Raw genomic sequence first — 21,508 nt, forward strand, 5'->3', positions numbered from 1 at the left:
GGTACACCCACCAGAGCTGGTGGTCCACCACTGGGGCCTCTGTACTGGACCCTCCAGAGGGTGGCACTCTGGCTCCCAGGGCTGGGGTTGCAAGGGTGCCCTCCCCACCCCCACAGGAGAACTATCTGCTTGCTTGGACCAGGGCCCTGACTGCCCCATCAAACTGAGGTTTCCCTAAGACAAGGCAAGGGAAGGGTGTTTCTTCCCCTCACATGTTGGTTCCCTGATGGTGAATAGCATTCTCATCCCTCAGGCTAAGAGTAACTACCCAACATGGAATTGGCTACCCCCTGAGCCCAGAGGAAAGAACCAAGGGGTCCTTCCCTCTATCTAGGAGCTCAGTCATCACTGGGAATGCCCATGGTTGGCCTCCCCAAACTGCTCTGCTTGGTAATATCCTGTTCCCCCAGTTGCCCTTCCAACCTCAAACGCCGGGTCCCACGTGAGAACTCTTCAAGTGTCCTAAATTGGCTGGGAACAGGCAGTACAGGGCTTACAGTGAACTACAGAGTTCAATGAACCACTGAACAACAGGGAAGAAGGGAAAGAGGTGGTAGCCAGGGGCCTTCAGAGGTAGAGCCAAGCATGTGGAAGCCAAATCAGGAGAGGACCCCTCGGAGGGGGGAATGGGGACAGACCCTCCAGGTGAGGCAAAGCCACCCAGCACAGTCCAAAGGCATGGGAGCTGAGAGCTACCTGCACATGGTGTTGCAGCCTGATGCAGAGGCCCTTTAGGAGCCCTCCCCACCCGGGCCTGGCCCAGACTTCCCCAGGCCTCACCTCTGCACTCTGCTCCTCAGATGAGTCGTCATAATCATGCTTGCCCTCTTGGTTGCCATATTCGCGGGGATATGAACGGTAGTCCATGTCCCGGTAGTCATGGTCTCGGCTGCGGTTCTCCCCACCGTCATCCTGTGAGCGGTCAGTGGCTCCATAGCGGCCAGTCCTGTCTCCACGACCACCTCTGAGGGAAGAAGGATGGGGAGGCATTAGAGGGCAGCCCTTTCTGAAAAAGGCACAAGAGATAAGGGTGATCCCTGCCCACTCCTTCTAAGTCCTCAGTCCCACCCACCCTCCAAACAGGGATTCCTAAATCTTTACCCCATGGGGCGAGCTTACTCCCACCTCTCTCTCTCTCAAATCCAGTCTACTTTTCTCCATCCCTCCCCTACCTCTCTGGTCCACGCGTCTGTCTTCCTTTATTGATACTTCACTTGTGGCCTCCCGACTAGTCTCCTCACCTCCACCCAGGCCTCTCCAAGCTCATTCTTTACATCCCAAGTGTGAGTGTTCCATAAGGCAAAGCCAATCAAACCCAACCATACCACTCCCTTCAATGGTTCCCTCTTATTCTCAAGATAAAACACTGAAATGCTCACCAAGGTCCTACAAGGTCTGCAGGGTCCTGTGGGGTGAGGTCCCTGCTGACCTCTCTCCCTCTCTGCCTCATCGTGCACTGCGCCACCCTGCCCCTCTGTTTCACGGTCACCTTGCTAGCACTGGAAGCTGTTTTGTTAAAATTTCTCCTACTGCAATAACTGTAAAATAATTATCTCAAAGTTGATTTAATTTGTATTTCTTTCATGATTTTAAAAAATACTAGATTGTACTGAGTTCCATAAAATGAGGGGACCATACCTGTTTGGTTCACTATCATATTCCCCAAAGCTTAGCATAGTGCCTGGTACTCAGTAATTATTTTTTTTTATAAAATAATAATTAAACATTTATTATAGTCAACACACACACACACAAAAAAAGAAAATATGGGCAAGCAAGAAAAAATAGACACCTTGGTAGAATACTACTAGCAGGATTCCAACTCTGGTCAGGAACAATACTAGAATGTCCACTATAAACACTATTATTTAATATTATTCTAAAGATACGGGCTAGAGCAATTAAACAAAGGAATGAATAAAAAGGATCAAAAGCTGGAAAGGAGAAGGTAAAATTATCATTATTTGTAAGTGATATGAGGGTATGCCTGGAAAACCTAAGAGAATCAACTGAAAAATGATTACAAATAATAAGTCAATAAGGATGCTGGGTGCAAAATTAACATGCAGAAATAAAGACCTCAAGTATAAGCACATCAAAAAGGTTAAACATCTAGATATGTGCAATATTTTATGACAATACTTACACATATATACCAGGATATATTTGAGATGGATGAAAAGATTTAAATGGAAAAAATGACATCATAAAAGTCAATACAGAAAACATAGGATAATTTCTTTATAACCATGAAATAGGGAACTCCTAGCTCTGACTCCAAATCCAGAAGCCATAGAAAAAAAGATTATTAAATTCAACTACATAAAAGTAAAGTACTTCTGCTTGGAAAAAACAAAAAAACATAAGCTAAATCAAAAGATAAACAATAAACTGGGGAAAAACGAGTAGAATTCACGGAAAAGAAATACAAACGATTTGCACTTGAAAAGTTCCTCTGTCTCACTCATAATGAAAGATGAAAATTAAAACTACACTGACTTGAAAAGTTCCTCTGTCTCACTCATAATGAAAGATGAAAATTAGAACTACACTGATAGACTGTTTTTTAAATAAATTTTTTATTTTGAAATAATTCTAGATTTACAGATTGAAAAGACAGGACAGCGTTTCTATATACGCTTCACTCAGCTTCCCCCAGTGTTAACAAAATCATGGTATATTCATCAAAACTATTAACTAAACTACAGACTTTATATGGATTTCATCGTTTTTCCACTAATGTCATTTTTCTGTTCCAGGACCTAATCCAGGATACCACAGTACGTTTAGTTATCATGTCTCCTTGGTCTCCTCTGGTCTATGAAAGTTTCTCAGTCTTTCCTTGTTTTTTTTATGACCTAGACAATTTTGAAGTGTAGTGGTCAGATATTTTGTAGAATTCTCTCAATTTGGCTTTGTCTGATTTGTTCTCACAATTATACTTGGGTTATGGATTTTTTAAAAGAATACCAGGGAAGTGAGGTGCCCTTCTCATCAGGAAGTACATGATATCAATGACTTATTACTGGTGATGTTAACCTTGATTACCTGGTTAAAACGGTGTTTGCCAGGTTTCTCCACTGATAAGTTTCTATTTTTCCCTTTCCATATTCAATTCTTTGAAAGCGAGTCACTGAGTCTAGCCCACACTCAAAGGGAGGGGAATTAAGCTCTACCCACCGGAGAGGAGTATTTATATATATTATTTGGAATTCTGTAAGGAATATTTGTGATAGACCATTTTTAACCCAACAGATTTGCTAAAGTTCAAATGTTTGACAACAAACTGTTGGCAAGGCTGTATAGAAAACAGGCACTCTCACATTGCTAGTGGGAGTGAAAATGGTACAACCTCTATGGAGGTAATTTGGCAATAGCTGGCAAAACTAAAAATCTATATACTCACTGACCCACAATTCCACTTCTGGGAATCTAATGTACAGATATATTTGTACAGGTGCAAAAACGTTACTCACTGCCACCATTGTTTATAATAGCAAAGGACAGTAAACAACTTAGCAGAGTCAGGAAAATTCTGTTAAAAAAAAACAAAAATTAATGAGGGAAAAGGAGCTCTACCAAATATTAAAATATAAAGGTACAACTCAGTGAAATGGGATAGAATCCATAATACACAAAAATACACATGGAAAGTTGGTATAAACCAAAGGTTGCATTTCAAATTAACGGGGAAAATGGGTTAGTCAATAAATATACAGTTGTGATAATTATCCATTCCAGGGGTCAGCAAACTACACCCAGTGGGCCAAATCCAGTCACCTTAAATTAAGTTTTATTAGAACACAGCCACATCCATTGTAAATGGCTGCTTTCAGTCGAGCAGTTGCAAGAGAGACTGTATGGCCCGCAATGCCGAAAATATTTACTATCTGGCCCTTTACAGATAAAAGCTGTTGACCCCTAAAAAAAAAAAAAAAAAGCTGCTTATCTACCTCACTTCTTACACCAAATAAATGCTAGATGAATCAAAAGTTTAAGTCCAAAAATAGAAACCATGAAAATATTAGAAAGAAAACATGAAAAAAACTACCACCTCAAGAATGGGGAAGGTCTTTCTAAACAAGACAAAACCCACAAGCTATGAAAAGAAAAAAATCATAAATCTGGTCTTGTAAAAATTAAAAATATCTGCAGTATAAAAAAAATACCATTAACTGGTGTCCAGTTACCATTACTGAATGTTTTGATCAAGGACCCAATAGGTTGATCTTGATCAAAAAGAGAAAAAAATGTGGAACAGAATTTCAAATTCTTATAGAAACCAGATTTAATGGACTCATTATGAGACCAGGGGAACCCCTGAATCTATTACCCCGAGATAATCTTTAAGCCTCGAACCAAAACTATCCCTTGAAGTCATCTTCAAACTAAACAACAGTTTAGCTCAAATAATAAAGAATGTTTGCCTTGAGCACTGCACTCTTTTAAAGAATTTTCTATGAGATCAAATTGACAACAGCAACTCTAAAACACAGAGAAGTTTAGGAGACAGAGTCTAAGTTAATGGTAGTGAAACAATATGGGTAGAAATTATTGAAAGTGAGACAATGCAAAGAATGTAACCAATGTAATTGAACTGTACATGTAGAAAATGCTGAATGGGTATATGTTTTGTTACGTATATTTTCACAAAAAAAACCATTAACAGATAAACATGAGATAAAAGCAAGTATGGTAAAATGTTGAAGGTAATGGTAGGTATACAACTGTTCACTGTAAAATTCTTTCAACTTTGCTGTATGTTTGAAACTTTTTCATAATAAAATATTGGAAAAATACCAGATGTAAAGTTAAAAGATAAATCATAAACGGGGAAAATATCTGCAACTCATTTTAAAGATAAAAGGCTAATTTCCTTAATGAGTTCTTACAAGTCAATAAAAAAAAGATCAACAATCCAAAACAAAAATGGGAAAAAAGACATGAATAAACATTACAAAAAAAAAAGGAAATATATGTCTCAATATCAGTCATAATTAAAGAAGTACTCATAAAATAATTTTTCACCTAGAAGACTGGCAAAGATCAAATTAATTTGATTACACATTGCACTGGCAAAGGTGTGTGGGAGAGGAGGCCCTCTCATAAACCCTTTTGGAGGAAAATTCAGCAATATTGATAAAAAATGTAAATATATGTATGCTTTGACATAGCAATTTCTCTTCTAGAGATTAATCCTATAAATACACTCCAACATATGAACAAAGACACTCACTACAGTGCTGCTTGCAGTAGCAAAATACTAATAATGCCCATGTGAACCTCTAGGCCCCTTTTCATTATATTAAAATGTGATCATATACTATTTTATAACCTCTTTCTTCTCTGAAGGATGTATCATAAACATCTTCCATATCATTAGATATGCTCTCCTACAACACCATTTTAAATGGCTGTGTAACATTCAATTACATGAACATGTCATTTTATTACTATTTTAACTATCTACTATCAGGCATTTTTGGTTTCCAAAAATACTTTCAAACATTTTGGTTGGTCTCCAATTTTTCATAACTGCTTGTTCATTATTTCTTCACCCAACAAATGTTACTGTAACATTTACTATGTGTCAGGCACTGTTCTAGGTGCTGGGGATACTGTTGTGAACAAAACGAAGTCCCTGGCGTTATGAGTTTCATGTAACTCAAATTGTTTCCTTAAAGTTAAAGACAGATGCCCAGAGAAGAAACTGTTGTCAGTGTTTGACACAATGTTTTTTTCATATGTTTGTTTGCTACAGGTATCCCTTCCTATTTGAACTCTAGTCATCAGAATTCAAGAAATGAACAGATTTGAATGAATTTTTAGATGAAATCCTGAACTCCTGTGATATTCAGAAACCAAATACATTTAAGTATGGAACTCTTGCTATCTAAACTCTGGAAGAGAAAAACATTTGGATAAGGAAGAATACTTCTAATTGGCCACAGAGAACTTCAGCCAAACACCTTCCAAAGGCAGACACACCTTTTATAAAACATTTCTAGAAAGCTAGACTGAATAACAATACATAAGACCTCCACAAAATGGGCTCACTTCTGAAAAAATAAAACACCAAAACTGGCAGAAGAAACAGACAAAATGGTAATCAAAAACCCATGCCCAGGGGCTTTAAGGGTGAGTTCTGCCAAGCGTTCGAGGAACAGGTACTTCTTATACAAATTGCTCCAATAAACAGAAAAATAGCAAAAGCTGCTCAATTAATATCATGAGGCTACCTTGACTCCAATGCTAGAGAAATAGTAGAAAAATACTAGAAAATTAGAGGACCACTTTACTTATGAACACAGATGCAAATATCCTACACAATACAACAGCAAATCAAATCTAAGAGTTTAAAAAATATATATAACATCACAGTTATGGACTGAATTGTGTTCCCCAAAAATATGTGTTATAAATCCTAACCCCTGTATCTGTGGTTATAATTCCACTTGGGGATGGTTGTCTTTGTTATATTAAGACAAGATCAGCACAGGGTGTGTCTTAAGTCAATTTCTTTTGCAAGCAAAAGAAGCAGAGATGGGGAAGAGAGATATCAAGCCACATCAAGATCACCCAGGAGGGGGCGAAGCCAACACGGTGCCATGCCGTCCCTCTGCAGCAAAGACAAGAAAAACTAAGTAAAACAGATACAAATGTCCATCCTGGAACCCTAAGCATCAAATGAAGGGATAAAGAACTACATCAAGCACCGAACAGAAGAAGAAACCAATGGAGAACTGCCAGCTAATGCGGCACAGCTTCGCCATCTTGGAGCACAGCCAGCAACGACCCCAGATAGGAAGTATGGGATGGCAACTTCATGGTGCTCCCAACACAGGAGAGAGGACCCGGTAACCAGAGAAACATACTTTCCCACCCCCTCACCCTTTTGCCCTGTACGTTGCTTCCCAACGGGCTATGCCACACTGCTTGGCTGGAGAGACACCAGCTCACTGTCACCCCAGGTCTGCGCTGCTCCCACTAGTCAGCTCCATTTTTTCTCTTCCCCTTTCTTCCTTTTCTTTCTCCCTCCCACCTAGCCCCACGTGCCGCATCCGCCCCTTCTTGACAGGCCATGCTGCTCCACTCGGCTGGAGAGGCACCAACTCATCACCACTCTGGGCCCACCCGCCCCCACTGGCCAGCTCCCACTGTGACATTTTTTTTCTCTTTCCCTTCCTTCCTTTTCTTTCTTCCCCCCACCTAGCCCTGTGCACTGCCTCAGCCCCTTCCCAACAGGCCATGCCACGCTGCTCAGCTGCAGAGGCACTGGCTTGCCCCCACCGGCTGGCTCCTGCTATGCCATTTTTTTCTCTTTCCCTTTCTTCCTTTTCTTTCTCCCTCTCACCTAACCCCATGCGCCACCTCCATCCCTTCCTGATAGGCCACACCATGCTGGTTGGCTAGAGAGCCACCGGCACATGGCTGCCCTGGGTCTGCCCTGCCCATACCCGCCAGCACCCGCTGTGCTGCCATTTTTTTCCATTTCTCTTTTTCCCCTTCTTCCCCCACCTAGCCCTGCATGCCGCCTCTACCCTGTCCTGCTGGGCCATGCCTTGCTTCATCGGCTAGAGAGCCACTGGTCCGTGGCTGCCCTGGGTCCGCCTCACCCCCACCCACTGGTTCCCAAAGCGTCACCATTTTTTTTTGCGTTTGTCTCTTTCTCTTCTTTCTTCCTCCTGCCTAGCTCCACACATCATATCCCCTCCCTTTAAACCAGCCCTCAGGTCCAAACCACCCCCACTCGCTGACCCCTACTGTGCTGCCAATTTTTTTTATTTAAAATTTTTTCCTTTTCCTTCGCCCTTGGACCTAGCCCAGTACACCCCCCCACCAACCGCTGCCGGATCCCATCTCACTGCTGCAGTTGGAGAGCCACTGGCCTGCTGCTGCCCCACCATCACTGCACTGACACTTATCTTATTTTTCTTTTACTTTCTTTTCTTTCTACCTCACACCCAGCCTCATACGCCACCTCTCCCCCTTCCCACTGGCACCCAGGTCCGCCCAGCCTACCCATGGGCTACCCCCCCTTTCTTCATCTTTCTCTTTCCTTATGCGCCCCCTCTCCACCTAGCCCCATACACCACCCCCACTTCCCAATGGCCAACATGCCGCCACAGCTAGAGCACCCCCAGTGCTCAGGCCTGTCGCCACACCAGGCACATAGTGCCCCACCCTCCCGCCACTTGACCAGCTGCTGAACGGTGGGAAGCAAGCCTGTACCACTCGCCATATGACACCCCTGCCCATCTGGCCAGGGGCTGTGAATGCTCCCACACAGTTGGACCAACATTGGGAGGTAGACAGCACCCAACCAGTCACCCTCAGACACCTTGCCAAACCAGTGTACAGTGAAGCAGGCTCACCTTGCCTGCTGGTGTCCTGCCCACCCAGACAAGGTGGTGAGAACTATAGAGCCCACAGAAGAGCAAGCAGCAAAACATGCCTGGCCTGCCCGCCCAAACCTATCAAAACAAAGCAAAAAAAGCAGGATGAAACAAATGAACATACAATCAATAAATAAAATAATACCTTAATGTCATGGAGACGGCAGACAATATCAAAACATATAAATAAACAGGACAACACGGCTCCAGCAAGTGATCAAAATAAAGAATCAGATGACCTTCCAGTAGAAGAAAAGACAGTGGAACTACCTGATATGGAATTCAAAAGACTAATATTTAGGGCTCTCTAAGAGATTTCAGAAATGGACAACTCAACAGAAGGTTTTAGTAACAATGTTGAAACAAAAGAAGACAGAATCAGTGAGACTGAAGACAAACCCATGGATGCCACTTTGAGGAAAAATCAGAGAAAAGAATGAAGAAAAGCAGTGAATTAGGTGAACACAGTCAAAAGAAAAAATATGCACGTGATTGGAGTTCCACACAGAGAAGACTGTTGAAGATTTGCTGGCAGAAAACTTCCCAAATATTATGAAAGATGAAAAGTTGACCACCCAAGAAGCTCAATGAACCCATATAGGATAGACCCCAAAAGAAAGTCACCAAAATAGATCATAATCACACTCGCTGTCTTAGTTATCTAATGCTACTATAACAGAAATATCACAAGTGGATGGCTTTAACAAACAGAAATCTATTCTCTCACAGTCAAGGAGACTAGAAGTTCGATTTCATGGCACCAGCTCCAGGGCAAGGCTTTCTCTCTACTGGCTCTAGGGAAAGGTCCTTGTCATCAATCTTCCCCTGGTCTAGGAGATTCTCAGTGCAGGGATCCCCGGTCCAAATGACACACTCCACTCCTGGCTCTTTTTGCTTGGTGGTAATGATGTCCCTCTCTCTCCTCTGCTCAATTTTCCCTTTTCTATCTCAAAAGAGATTGACTCAAAATACAACCTAATCCTGTAGATTGTGTCCTGCCTCATTAATATAACTGCCTCTAATCCTGCCTCAGTAACATCATAAAGGTTAGGATTTACAACACACAGGATAAATACATCAGATCACAAAAAGAAAGACAACCACACAATACTGGGAATCATGGCTTAGCCAAGTCGACACACATTTTTTGGGGGCACAATTCAATCCATAACACTTGCCAAAACAAAACACAAAGAAAGAATCCTGAGAGGAGCTCAAGAAAAACAAAGTCACTTACAAAGGGGAAACAATAACACTAAGCTCTGATTACTTGGCAGAAACTATGCAGGCAAGAAGGCAATGGAATAACGTAAAAACCTTGAAAGAAAAAACTGCCAACCAAGACTATATCCTGCAAAACTCTCTCTCAAATATGATGGTGAAATTAGGACATTTCCAGGTAAACAGAAATTAAGGGAATTTCACAAAAACCAAACCAAACTTACAAGAAATATTAAAGGGAGTCCTTCAGTTAGAGAACCAACATCAGACAACAATTGGAGTCTAGGGTACAGGACAGCAACAGCCAGATAGCAACCAAGGTAAAGAACTCTCAATAATAAAATAAAGCTAAAAGACTTACAGGGAAACACAAGACGTCAATCTGTAAACAACAACAACGTCAAAACAATAAAAGGGGGAATAAACAGTGTAGGTGTGTTGTTGTTGTTAAGTGCCATCCAGTCGATTCTGACTCATAGTGGAGACGAAGTCAAAGTGACATCAAGTAATAAAGGACTGGTTCAAACTTAGGAAGATAAGAGTAAATTTCAAGGTAACCACAAAGAATTTTAACAAACCTACTCATCAGAATAACAAAGAAGGAAAACAAAGATTCAGTAAACACAAAATTTACAGTAATCAAAAAAAAAGAAAATCCACGAATGAAAGGACCTCAGCACAGGAGACTAAGAGGAACAAAGAAAACGTCAGCAACACACAAAAAAAGCACAACAGTAAGACAGTAATATACTCATACCTATTGATAATCACACTGAATGTAAATGGTTAAAATGCATCTGTAAGGAGACAAAGTGGCAGAATGGATAAAAAAAAAAATACAATCCATCAATACGCTGTCTACAAGAGACACATCTTAGACACAAAGACATAAATTTATTAAAAATCAAACGATGGAAAAAATATCAAGCAAAGAGTAACCAAAAAAGGGCAGGTGTAGCAATACTAATCTCAGATAAAATAGATTTTAAGGTTAAAATCAACAATAAAAGACAAGGAAGGACATTAAAATAATGACTAAAGGGACAATCCACCAAGAACACATAACTTTAACAAATATCTATGCACCCAATGACAGGGCTCCAAAATAATAAACTCTAACAGCACTGAAAAGAGAAAGAGACAGTTTCACAATAATAGTAGAAGGCTTTAACACACCACTCTCGATAAAAGACAGAACATCTAGAAAGAAACTCAACTAAGATACAGAAGATCTAAAGGCTAAAATCAACCAACTGGACCTCAGAGATATAAATAAAGGCTAAAATCAACCAACTGGACCTCAAAGATATATATAGAACACTCCACTCAACAGCTACAAAGTATACATCTTTTCCAATGCACATGGAACATTCTCCAGAACAGACGACATTTTAGGCCACAAAACAACCCTCAATAAAATCCAAAGCATGGAAATAATACAAAGCACTCTCTCTGATCACAATGTCATAAAAGTAGAAATCAACAACAGAAAGAGCAAGGATGAAAGATCAAATGCATGGAAACAGAATAACACCTTGCTTAAAAATAGAAAAAATCAAAGAGGGAATAAGAATATTCCTAGACTCAAATGAGAATGAAAACACATCATACCAAAATCTTAGGGAAAAAGCAAAGGCAGCACTCAGAGGGCAATTTACAGAAATAAATGCACACATAAAAAATGAACAATGGGCCAAAATTAAAACATTAGCCCTATAACTCGAACAAATAGAGAATAGCAAAAGAAGCCCACAGCCACCAGAAGAAAGGAAATAATAGATTAGAGGAGAAGTAAACAAAACACAGAACAGAAAAACAATAGGAAGAATCAACAAGACCAAAAGTTTGTTCTTTGAAATACTCAACAAAATCAACAAACCACTGGTCAAACTGACAAAAGAAAAACAGGAGAGGGAGCAAATTACCCAAATAAGAAATGAGATTGAGCATACTACAACAAACCCAACTGAAATAAAAAAGATTCTAACAATACTATGCAAAATTGTATTCCAACAAATCTGAGAACCTAGAGGAAATGGACAAATTTCTAGAAACACACTACTTACCTAAATTAACACGAACTGAAATACAAAATCTGAACAGACCCATAACAGGAGAAGAGATTGAAGAGGCAATAAAAAAAAAAAAACAACTCCCAACAAAAAAAGCCCTGGCCTGTATGGCTTCCCTGTAGAATTCTGCCAAATATTTAGAGAAAAGCTCACACCAGTACTACTCAAACTATTTCAGAGCATAGAAAAGGAAGGGATACTCCTGAATTCATTCCATAAAGCCAGCATAACCCTGATACCAAAGTCAGGCAAAGACATCACAAAAAAAGAAAATTATAGACCAGTATCTCTCATGAATACAGATGCAAAAATTCTGAACAAAATTCTATCCAATAGAATTCAACATCATATAAAAAAAAAAATACACCACAACCAAGTGGGATTTATATCAGTTATGCAAGGATGCTTCAACATTAGAAAATCAATCAATGTAATCCACCACATAAATAAAACAGAATAATCACATGATTATCTCTATCGCCACAGAAACGGCATTTGATAAAGTCCAACATCCACTCCTGATTAAAACTCTCAATAAAATAGGAATAGAAGGGAAATTCCTTAACATAATAAAGGGCATCTATACAAAACCAATAGCCAACATCATTCTCAAAAGAGAGAGACTGAAAGCATTCCCCCGAGAACAAGAACAAGAACAAGACAAGGATGCCCTTTATCACCACTCCTATTTAACACTGTGCTAGAAGTTCTAGCTAGAGCAATAAGGCAAAAAAAAAAAAAGAAATAAAAGGCATCCAAATTGGAAAGGAAGAAGTAAACTATCCCTATCTGCAGGTGATCCTATGTATAGAGAACTCCAAAGATTCCACAAGAAAACTGGAACTAATAGAAAGATCCAGCAGAGTAGCAGGATACAAGATTAACATACAAAAATCAGTTGGATTCCTACACACCAACAAAGAACTTCAAAAACGAAATCAAGAAAACAATACCATTTAGAATAGCCCCTAAAAAAAAAAATAAACCAAACCCATTGCCACTGAGGTGATTCCAACTCATAGAGACCCTACAGGACAGGGCAGAACTGCCCCATAGAGTTTCCAAGCAGTGGCTGGTGGATTCAAACTGCTGACCTTTTGGTTAGTAGCCGAGCTCTTAACCACTGTGCCACCAGGGCGCCAAAAAATAAAATACTAAGAATAAATCTAACCAGGGACATAAAGGACCTATACAAAGAAAAGTATAAAACACTATTGCAAAAAACCAAAAGAGACCTACATAAATGGAAAAACCATGCTCACAGGAAGCCTCAACATTGTGAAAATGTCAATTCTACCCAAAGCAATCTACAGATATAATGCAATCCCGATCCAAATACCAACAGCATTCTTTAACGAGATGGAAAAAATAATCACCAACTTTACATGGAAAAGAAAAAACCCCAGATAAGTAAAGCATTACTAAAGAAGAAAAAAGTCAGAGGCCTCACACTACCTGATCTCAGAACATAATATACAGCCATGGTAGTCAAAACAGCCTGGTACTGGCACAATGACACGTAGGCCAATGGAACAGAATTGAGAACCCAGGAGTAAATCCATCCACCTACGTTCAGCTGATCTTTCAGAAAGGCTCAAAGTCCATTAAATGGGGGAAAAGACAGTCTCTTCAACAAATAGTGCTGGCAAAACTGGATGTCCATCTGTAAAAAAATGAAACAGGACCCATACCACACACCATACACAAAAACTAATTCAAAATGGATTGAAGACCTAAATATAAAACCTAAAACTATAAAGATCGTGGAAGAAAAAACAGGGACAATGCTAGGGGCCCTAATACATGGCATAAATTCAATACAAATCATAACTAACAATGCACAAACACAAGATAAACTAGATAACTAGGAGCTCCTAAAAATTAAACACGCTCATCAAAAGACTTTACCAATAGAGTAAAAAGAGAACCTACAGACTAAGAAATAATTTTTGGCTACAAGATATCCAACAAGGGTTAATTTCTAAAATCTCTAAGATACTGCAACACCTCAACAACAAAAAGACAATAATCCAATTAAAGAATGAGCAAAGGATATAAACAGACACTTACTTCACCAAAGAAGACATTCAGGTGGCTAACAGACAAATGAAGAAATGTTCGAGATCATCAGCCATTAGAGAAATACAAATCAAAACTACACTGAGGTACCATCTCACCCCAACATTACTGGCACTAATTAAAAAAAAATATAACAAATGATGGAGAGGTTGTGGGGAGACAGGAACTCTTATGCACTGCTGGTGGGAATGTAAAACATACAACTACTATGGAAAAATGATATGGTGCCTCCTTAAAAAGCTAGAAATAGAAATACCATATGATCCAGCAATCCTACTCCTGGGAATATATCCTAGAGAAATAATGGCCATCACACGAATAGACATACGCACACCCATGTTCACTGCAACATTATTCACAATAGCAAAAAGACGGAAACAACCTAAGTGCCCGTCAAAAATGAACAGAAAAACAAATTATGGTACACACACAATGGGATACTATGCAACAAGAAAGAATGATGAATCTGCAAAATATTTCACAACATGGGATGAATCTGGAGGGCATTATGCTGAGTGAAATAAGTTAATCACAAAAGGACAAATACTGTATGAGATGACTAGTATAAAAACTCAAGAAAAGGTTTACACATGGAAAGAAACAATCTTTGATGATTATGAGGGAAGGGAGGGGTGGAGAGGGAAAATCTAGATAGATAGCAGATAAGTGGTAACCTTGGTGAAGGGAAAGACAGTACACGATATACGGGAAGTCAGCACAACCTGACCAAGGCAAAGTCACAGAAGCTTCATAGACACATCCAAACACCCTGGGGACTGAGTCACTAGAGCTGAAGGCTGGGGACCCTGGTTGCGGGGGTCATCTAGGTCAACTGGCATAACACAGTTCATATAGAATATGTTCTACATCCAACTTTGGTGAGTAGCGTCTGGGGTCTTAAAAGCATGCGAGCAGCCATCTACTGGTCCCATCCCTTCCTGAGCAAAGGAGAATGAAGAAAACCAAACACACAAGGGAAGTATTAGTTCAAAGGACTAACGGACAACATGAACCACAGCCTCCACCAGCCTGAGTCCAGGACATCTAGATGGTGCCCGGCTACCACTGGCTGCTCTGACAGGGATCATAATAGAGGGTCTCAGGCAGAGCCGGTAAAAATTGTAGAACAAAATTCAAATTCACACACAAAAAGACCAAACTTACTGGTCTGACAAAGACTGGAGGAACCCCTGAGACTATGGTCCCCAAACACCCTTTCAACTCAGAATTGAAGCCACTTCCAAAGTTCACTGTTGACCCAAAGATTAGACAGGCCTATAAAACCAACCATAACACACATGAGGAACATGCTTCTTAGTTGAATCAACTATAGGAGACTAAATGGGCAACACTTGCCCAAAAATAAATGACAAGAAGGCAAAAGGGACAGGAAAAATGAACGGACAGAAATGGGGAACCTAGGGTGGGGAAGGGGAGAGTGCTGACACACCTCAGGGATTGCAACCAATGTCACAAAACAGTTTGTGTATAAATTGTTCAATGAGAAACTAATTTGCTCTGTAAACTTTCACCTAAAGTACAATTAAAAAATAAATTGCAGATAAAAAGAAATTACTATTGATACATGCAATAACATGGATGAATCTCTGGGTAATTATGCCGAGTGAATGAAACCTGACAGCAAAAGAGTATATACTCTATGATTCCATTTATATAAAATTCTAGGAAAAGCAAACTAATTTATAGCGACAGAAAGCAGATCCATGGTGGCTCAGTGGATGGTGGGATTACAAAAGGTACAAGGAACCTTTTTGGAGAGATGCATATATATGTTCATTATCTTCATCTGGGTGATGGTTTTATTGGTATACAGATATGTCAAAACTTATCAAATTGTACACTTTAAATATGTTAAATATGTGCAGTTTATTATATACTGTTATATCTCAACAAAGCTGTTTTGAAAATAAAAAAAGGTCACCCAGGAGCAGAAGCTCAAAAGAGACAAGTACCTTCCTCTAGAGCCGACAGAGAAAGAAACCATTCCCCTAGAGTCGGCACCCAGAATTCAGACTTATAGCCACCTAAACTGTGACAAAGTAAATTTCTGTTTGTTACAACCATCCACTTGTGGTATTTCTGTTATAGCAGCACTAGATAACTAAGAATTTAGTATCCAGAAGTGGGGGTGTTCCTCTAACAAATATCTACAATGTGGAAGTGGTTTTGGAATTGGGTAATAGGTAGAGGATGGAAGAGTTTTAAGATGCCTGATAGTAAAAGCCTAGATTGCCTTGAAGAGACTGGTAGAATTATGGACATCAAAGGCAATTCTGATTAGGGTTCAGGAGGAAGTGAGGAGAGCTACAGAAAAAGTCTCTATCATCTTAGAGAATACATATAGCATCAGCAACAGAATGCTACTAGAATTGTGGACGTTAAATGTGCTTCTGGTGAGGTTTTAAAAGAAAATGATGAACATGCGATTGGACAATGGAGGAAGGGTGATGCTTTTTATGCAGCGGCAAAGAACTTGTAAGTGATGAACTTGGCTATCTGGCTGGTGAGACTTCTAAGCAAGATCTTAAAGGGGCCATGTGGTTTCTCCTTGCTGCTTATGCTAAAATGGGAGAGAAAGAGATGGATTTAAAAATGAACTGTGCAAAATGAAAACAGAACTTAAAGATTTGGAAAATTTTGTTGTACAAACTAAGGACATGTATTCTAGAGTGTTCATCAAAGATGTGGCTACAAAATCTTTTGTTAATGAGATTAAACCTGTGACCGATGGATCTAACCAACTAGCACAGCAGAAAACCCATCAGCTTATATGGAAAGGGACAGAGAAAGAATGAAAGGAAAGAAAGCTGTATGGCTCTTGGAATTCTACAGGCAGGAAACAGGACAAGGGAGCTACATCTGTTGTCCTCCAAGAAAAGAAAAGAACCATCCCTGAAGCAGCTCAGAGATCAGCAAAACTGTTGGAAGGAGCATGGGAAGCAGGGTTTTCTTGGTGTCAAGGGGTGGGAACACAGCCTCCTACATTTCAAAGAGTCACATCTTTGCCAACTTGGTTCCGGAATGTGGGGTTGCCATTAAGGTGTGCCAGGGGATGGGACTGCCACCCAAGCTGAAGGGACGGGGCTGCCATGTCCAAGGAGCAGAAGAACGGGGCCTTCTGGGGCTGAAGGTGTGGGGTTGCCACTCAGAAGGATTAGGAGAATGGGGCCATCCAAAGCCCAGTGAACAGAGTTGCTGTCCCAGCGGGCCTGGAAGGTGGAGCGAAGCCCAGGGCCGAGGGGCCTCCACCCAGAATCCAGAGGGCAGGGCCAACACCCAGAGTCTGGAGGGCAGGGACATTGCCCAGACAGTTCCAAAGAACAGAGGATTATTTTCAAGCCTTGAGAGCGAATGTCAATTGTTCTGCTGGGTTTGGACTTGTTTGGTGTTCATTATCCCTTCTTTCCCTCCAGTTTATCCCATCTGTAATGGAAATGTCTACCTGTGCCTGTTCCACCACTGTACTTTGGAAACAGACAACTTGTATTCTATATTGCAGATTCACAGATGAAGAGGAATTTTGCCCCAGGATGAATACACCTAATGTCTCACCCATATTTGATTTACATGATTTAGAAGATGAGATTCTGGACTTGGAGTTAAGACTTTTGGGATGATATGATGGGGTGAATGTGTTTTGCATGGGAAAAGGACATGAATTTTTGGAGGCCGAAGGGTGGAATGCTATGGATTGAACTGAGTTCCCCCAAAATGTGTTGTTATAAGGTGCCCTTGAGTCGGTTCCTACTCATAGCGACCCTATGTACAACAGAAAGAAATACTGCCTGGTCCTACACCATGCTCACAATCATTGCTATGTTTGAACCCATTGTTGCAGGCACTGTGTCAATCCATCCTGTCGAGGATCTTCCCCTTTTTCGCTGACCCTTTACCTTACCAAGCATGACGTCCTTCTCCAGGGACTGGTCCCTCCCGATAACATGTCCAAAGTACACGAGACAAAGTCTTGCCATTCTTGCGTCCAAGGAGCACTCTGGTTGTACTTGTTACCAGACACACTTGTTCATTCTTCTAGCAGTCCATGGTATATTCAATATTCTTTGCCAACACCATAATTCAAAAGCATCAATTCTTCTTTGGCTTTCCTTATTCACTGTCCAGCATTGGCATGCATATGAGGTGGCTGAAAATACCATGGCTTGGGTCAGGCACACCTTAGTCCTCACTCAATATCTTTTGCTTTTGGATATTTTAAGGAGGTCTTTCGCAGCAGGTTTGCCCAATGCAATACGTCATTTGATTTCCTGACTGCTGCTTCCATGGGTGTTGACTGTGGATTCAAGTAAAATGAAATCCTTAACAACTTCAATCTTTTCTCTGTTTATCATGATGTTGCTTATTGGTCCAGTTACGAGGATTTTTGTTTTTATGTTGAGGTGTAATCCATACTGAAGGCTGTCGTCTTTGGTCTTCATCAGTAAGTGCTGCAAACCCTCTTTCAGCAAGCAAGGTTGTGTCATTTGCATATCAAAGGTTGTTAATGAGTCTTCCTCTAATCCTGAAGCCACGTTCTTCTTCATATAGCCCTGTTTCTCAGATTATTTGCTCAGCATACAGACTGAATAAGTATAGTGAAAGGATACAACCCCGCTGCACGCCTGTCCTGATTTTGAACCACGCAGTATCCCCTTGTTCTGTTCCAACGACTGTCTCAGTCTATGTACAGGTTCCACATGAGCACAATTAAGTGTTCTGGAATTCCCATTCTTTGCAATGTTATCCATAATTTGTTATGATTCACACAGTCGAGTGCCTTTGCATAGTCAATAAAACATAGGTAAACATCTTTCTGATATTCTTTGCTTTCAGCCAAGATCTATCTGACATCAGCAATGATATCCCTTGGTCCACATCCTCTCCTGAATCCGACTTGAATTTCTGGCAGTTTGCCATTGATGTACAGCTGCAACCGTTTTTGAATTATCTTCAGCAAAATTTTACTTGTGTGTGATATTGATGGTATAGTTTGATAATTTCCACATTCTGTTGAATCACCTTTGAAAATAAGCACAAATATGGATCTCTTCCAGTCGGTTGACCAGGTAGCTGTCTTCCACATTTCTTGGCATAGATGAGTGAGCACCTCCAGTGCTGCATCCGTTTGCTGAAACATCTCAATTGGTATTGCAGCAATTCCTGGAGACCTGATTTTCGCCAATGCCTTCAGCGCAGCTTGGACTTCTTCCTTCAATATCATTGGTCCTTGATCATATGTTACCTCCTGAAATGGCTAAACGCTGACCAATTCTTTTTGGTACAGTGACTGTGTGTATTTCTTCCATCTTCTTTTGATGCTTCCTGCGTCGTTCAATATTTTGCCCACAGTATCCTTCAAAATTGAAACCTGAGGCTTGAATTTTTTTCCAGTTCTTTCAGCTTGAGAAATGCTGAGTGTGTTCTTCACTTTTGGTTTTCTAACTCCAGGTCTTTGCACATTTCAGTGTAATACTTTACTTTGTCTTCTGTCAGTTTGCCAGCATAACAGCAACACTCAAGCCACCAGGGGTCAGTCAGTTTGTCATACTGTGGTGGCTTGAGTGTTGCTGTGATGGTGGAAGCTATGCCACCAGTATTTCAAATACCAGCAGGGTCATGCATGGTGGGACAGGTTTCAGCAGAGCTTCCAGACTAAGACAGACTAGGAAGAAGGACCTGGTTGTCTACTTCTGAAAAAACTGGCCAGTGAAAACCTTATGAATAGCAGCTGAACACTGTCTGATATAGTGCCAGAAGATGAACCCCTCAGGTTGGAAGGCACTCAAAATATGACTGGGGAAGAGCTACCTCCTCAAAGTAAGAGTCGACCTTAATGATGTGGATGGAGTAAAGCTTTCAGGACCTTCATTTGTGATGTGGCATGACTTAAAATGAGAAAAAATGGCTGCAAACATCCATTAATAATTGGTATGTGAAAAGTACGAAGCTTCCGGGCAACACGGCGCTATAGTCAGAAGCACCACGCCGTCCCTCCGCAGCAAAGATCAAAAAAACTAAGTCAAACAGAGTCACACGTTAATCCTGAAACCCTAAGCATCAAATGAAGAGATAAAGAACTCAGCAAAGCACCAAATGGAATAAGAAACTGACCGAAAACAAGAGAGCGAGGAGAGATACATGCAGAGGTACCCTATCAGCTACCGCAGCATGGATCTGCCATCTTGGACTCCTATCGGAGATCAGTGAACAGAGGGTATGGGAAAGCAGCTTCACGGAGCTTCCAGCAGGAGACAGAACAACCAGTGATCAGTGATACAGGCTTTCCCACCACCCACCCTTCTTCACCCCCACTTAGCCTCCTCTGCTTCCTGCAGGCACAGTCTCTTGGCTGGGAAGCACCAGCTTCACCGCGGTGTCACTTGGATTCCACCCGCCCACACTGGCCAGCTTCCCAAGTGCCTTTTGTTGGCTGCTGGTGTTGCTTTTTTCCACTTCTTTAGATTTCTTCCTTACCTCTCACCATCTCCCCCCACTTTCTCTCAAATACCTGTCTCCGTGCGCCGTCTTCGCTTCTTCCTGAAAGGCTGTGAAACACCGCTTGACTGTGGAACTGCTTCCTGGCCCGTGCCTCCACGCTGGTGGAACCCCCATGACTTTTTTTGTTTGCTCTGATTTGTTCTGTTTTGATTTGTTTTCTTCTTCTTTTCTCAGCTTGGGAGCCCCTTCTAGCCAGGCAGTACCGCATGGCTGGGAAGCTACTCCCTTACTCTGTGCAGACGCACAGGGACATCCCTGGGGGCATTTATTTTTTCTTGTTTTTGGTTTCTTTGTTTTGTTTTTTTCTCTCTCTTATTCCCTTTTTGTCTTTCTTCATTTCCAGTTTCTCAATTTACTCATTTTTTTAATCCTTTTTCTTTTTTGTTTTTCATTTCTCAGTCTCTCATCTCTCCACTCCAACAGCAAGCTCCCTTAGCACTCTTTTTTGTTTGTGCATATGTTTTTGGCTCCTGTTCCTTTTTCCTCCATCTCATCTTTCTCATACCCATCTTAGCTCCACACATCACAATCTACCCCCTCCTTCCTGCCTACCTGCACCATGTGCTGAACATCACACTCCCAAGCAGCACAGGTATGGCTTACTGGAACCTGCCATGCACTGATTCCTGGTCTGCACTGTCAGCCCTGGTATGTGCCACGAACAACCCATCCCAGTAACTCCCCTTCAGCTGGACCTGCCCTGCTGTACCATACCTGAGTGAATGACCCTGGCCATTGGAGAACGAGGTAAAAAGTATCATGCCCACAGATGAGCAAACAATAAAGAACGCACAGCCTGCCTGCTCAGACATAACCAAATGAAACAAAACAGCAGGATGAAACAAACAAATCCACAATCAATAAATGAGGAAAATAACCACTAAACGCCCCGAAGACAGCAGACAATATCAAAACATTTAGAAAAACAGGACAGGATGGTTCCAATAGGCGTCCAAAATAAAACACCAGATGACCTTCCAATAGAAGAAAAGGCACTAGACCTAACTGATAGGAAATTCAAATCTCTAATATTCAGAATTATCGAAGAGTTGAAGCAAAAAGCAGACAAAAATGAGGAAAAAATAGACAAATTCATGGAAAAGGCAGACAAATTCATGGAAAATACAGATTAAAAAAATGGAAGAATTCAAGAAAATAATACAGGAACAAAATGCTAAAATAAATTCACAACTAGAAATCATACAAAAACAACAATTAGAAATC

The 21,508-nt window shown here is 40.9% G+C and overlaps 1 protein-coding gene across 9 annotated transcripts in view; it reads right to left on the bottom strand.

Annotated features, from left to right (window-relative positions):
* Window positions 1–21,508, bottom strand: part of RBM10 (RNA binding motif protein 10) — a 47,373-nt gene that overhangs the window by 15,146 nt on the left and 10,719 nt on the right. For 8 of the 9 annotated variants that reach the window (XM_023731891.1, XM_004376899.2, XM_023731893.1 and 5 more), the window contains one exon: window positions 781–964. In XM_023731891.1, the coding sequence (XP_023587659.1) occupies window positions 781–964 (184 nt within the window). Of the gene's footprint in view, window positions 1–780; window positions 965–1,379; window positions 1,400–21,508 lie in introns of those variants that run through there. The other variant, XM_023731894.1, reaches the window with a different exon arrangement.

This window comes from Trichechus manatus, unplaced genomic scaffold, assembly GCF_000243295.1.
Source record: "Trichechus manatus latirostris isolate Lorelei unplaced genomic scaffold, TriManLat1.0 scaffold00046, whole genome shotgun sequence".
Classification (NCBI taxonomy): Eukaryota; Metazoa; Chordata; class Mammalia; order Sirenia; family Trichechidae; genus Trichechus; species Trichechus manatus.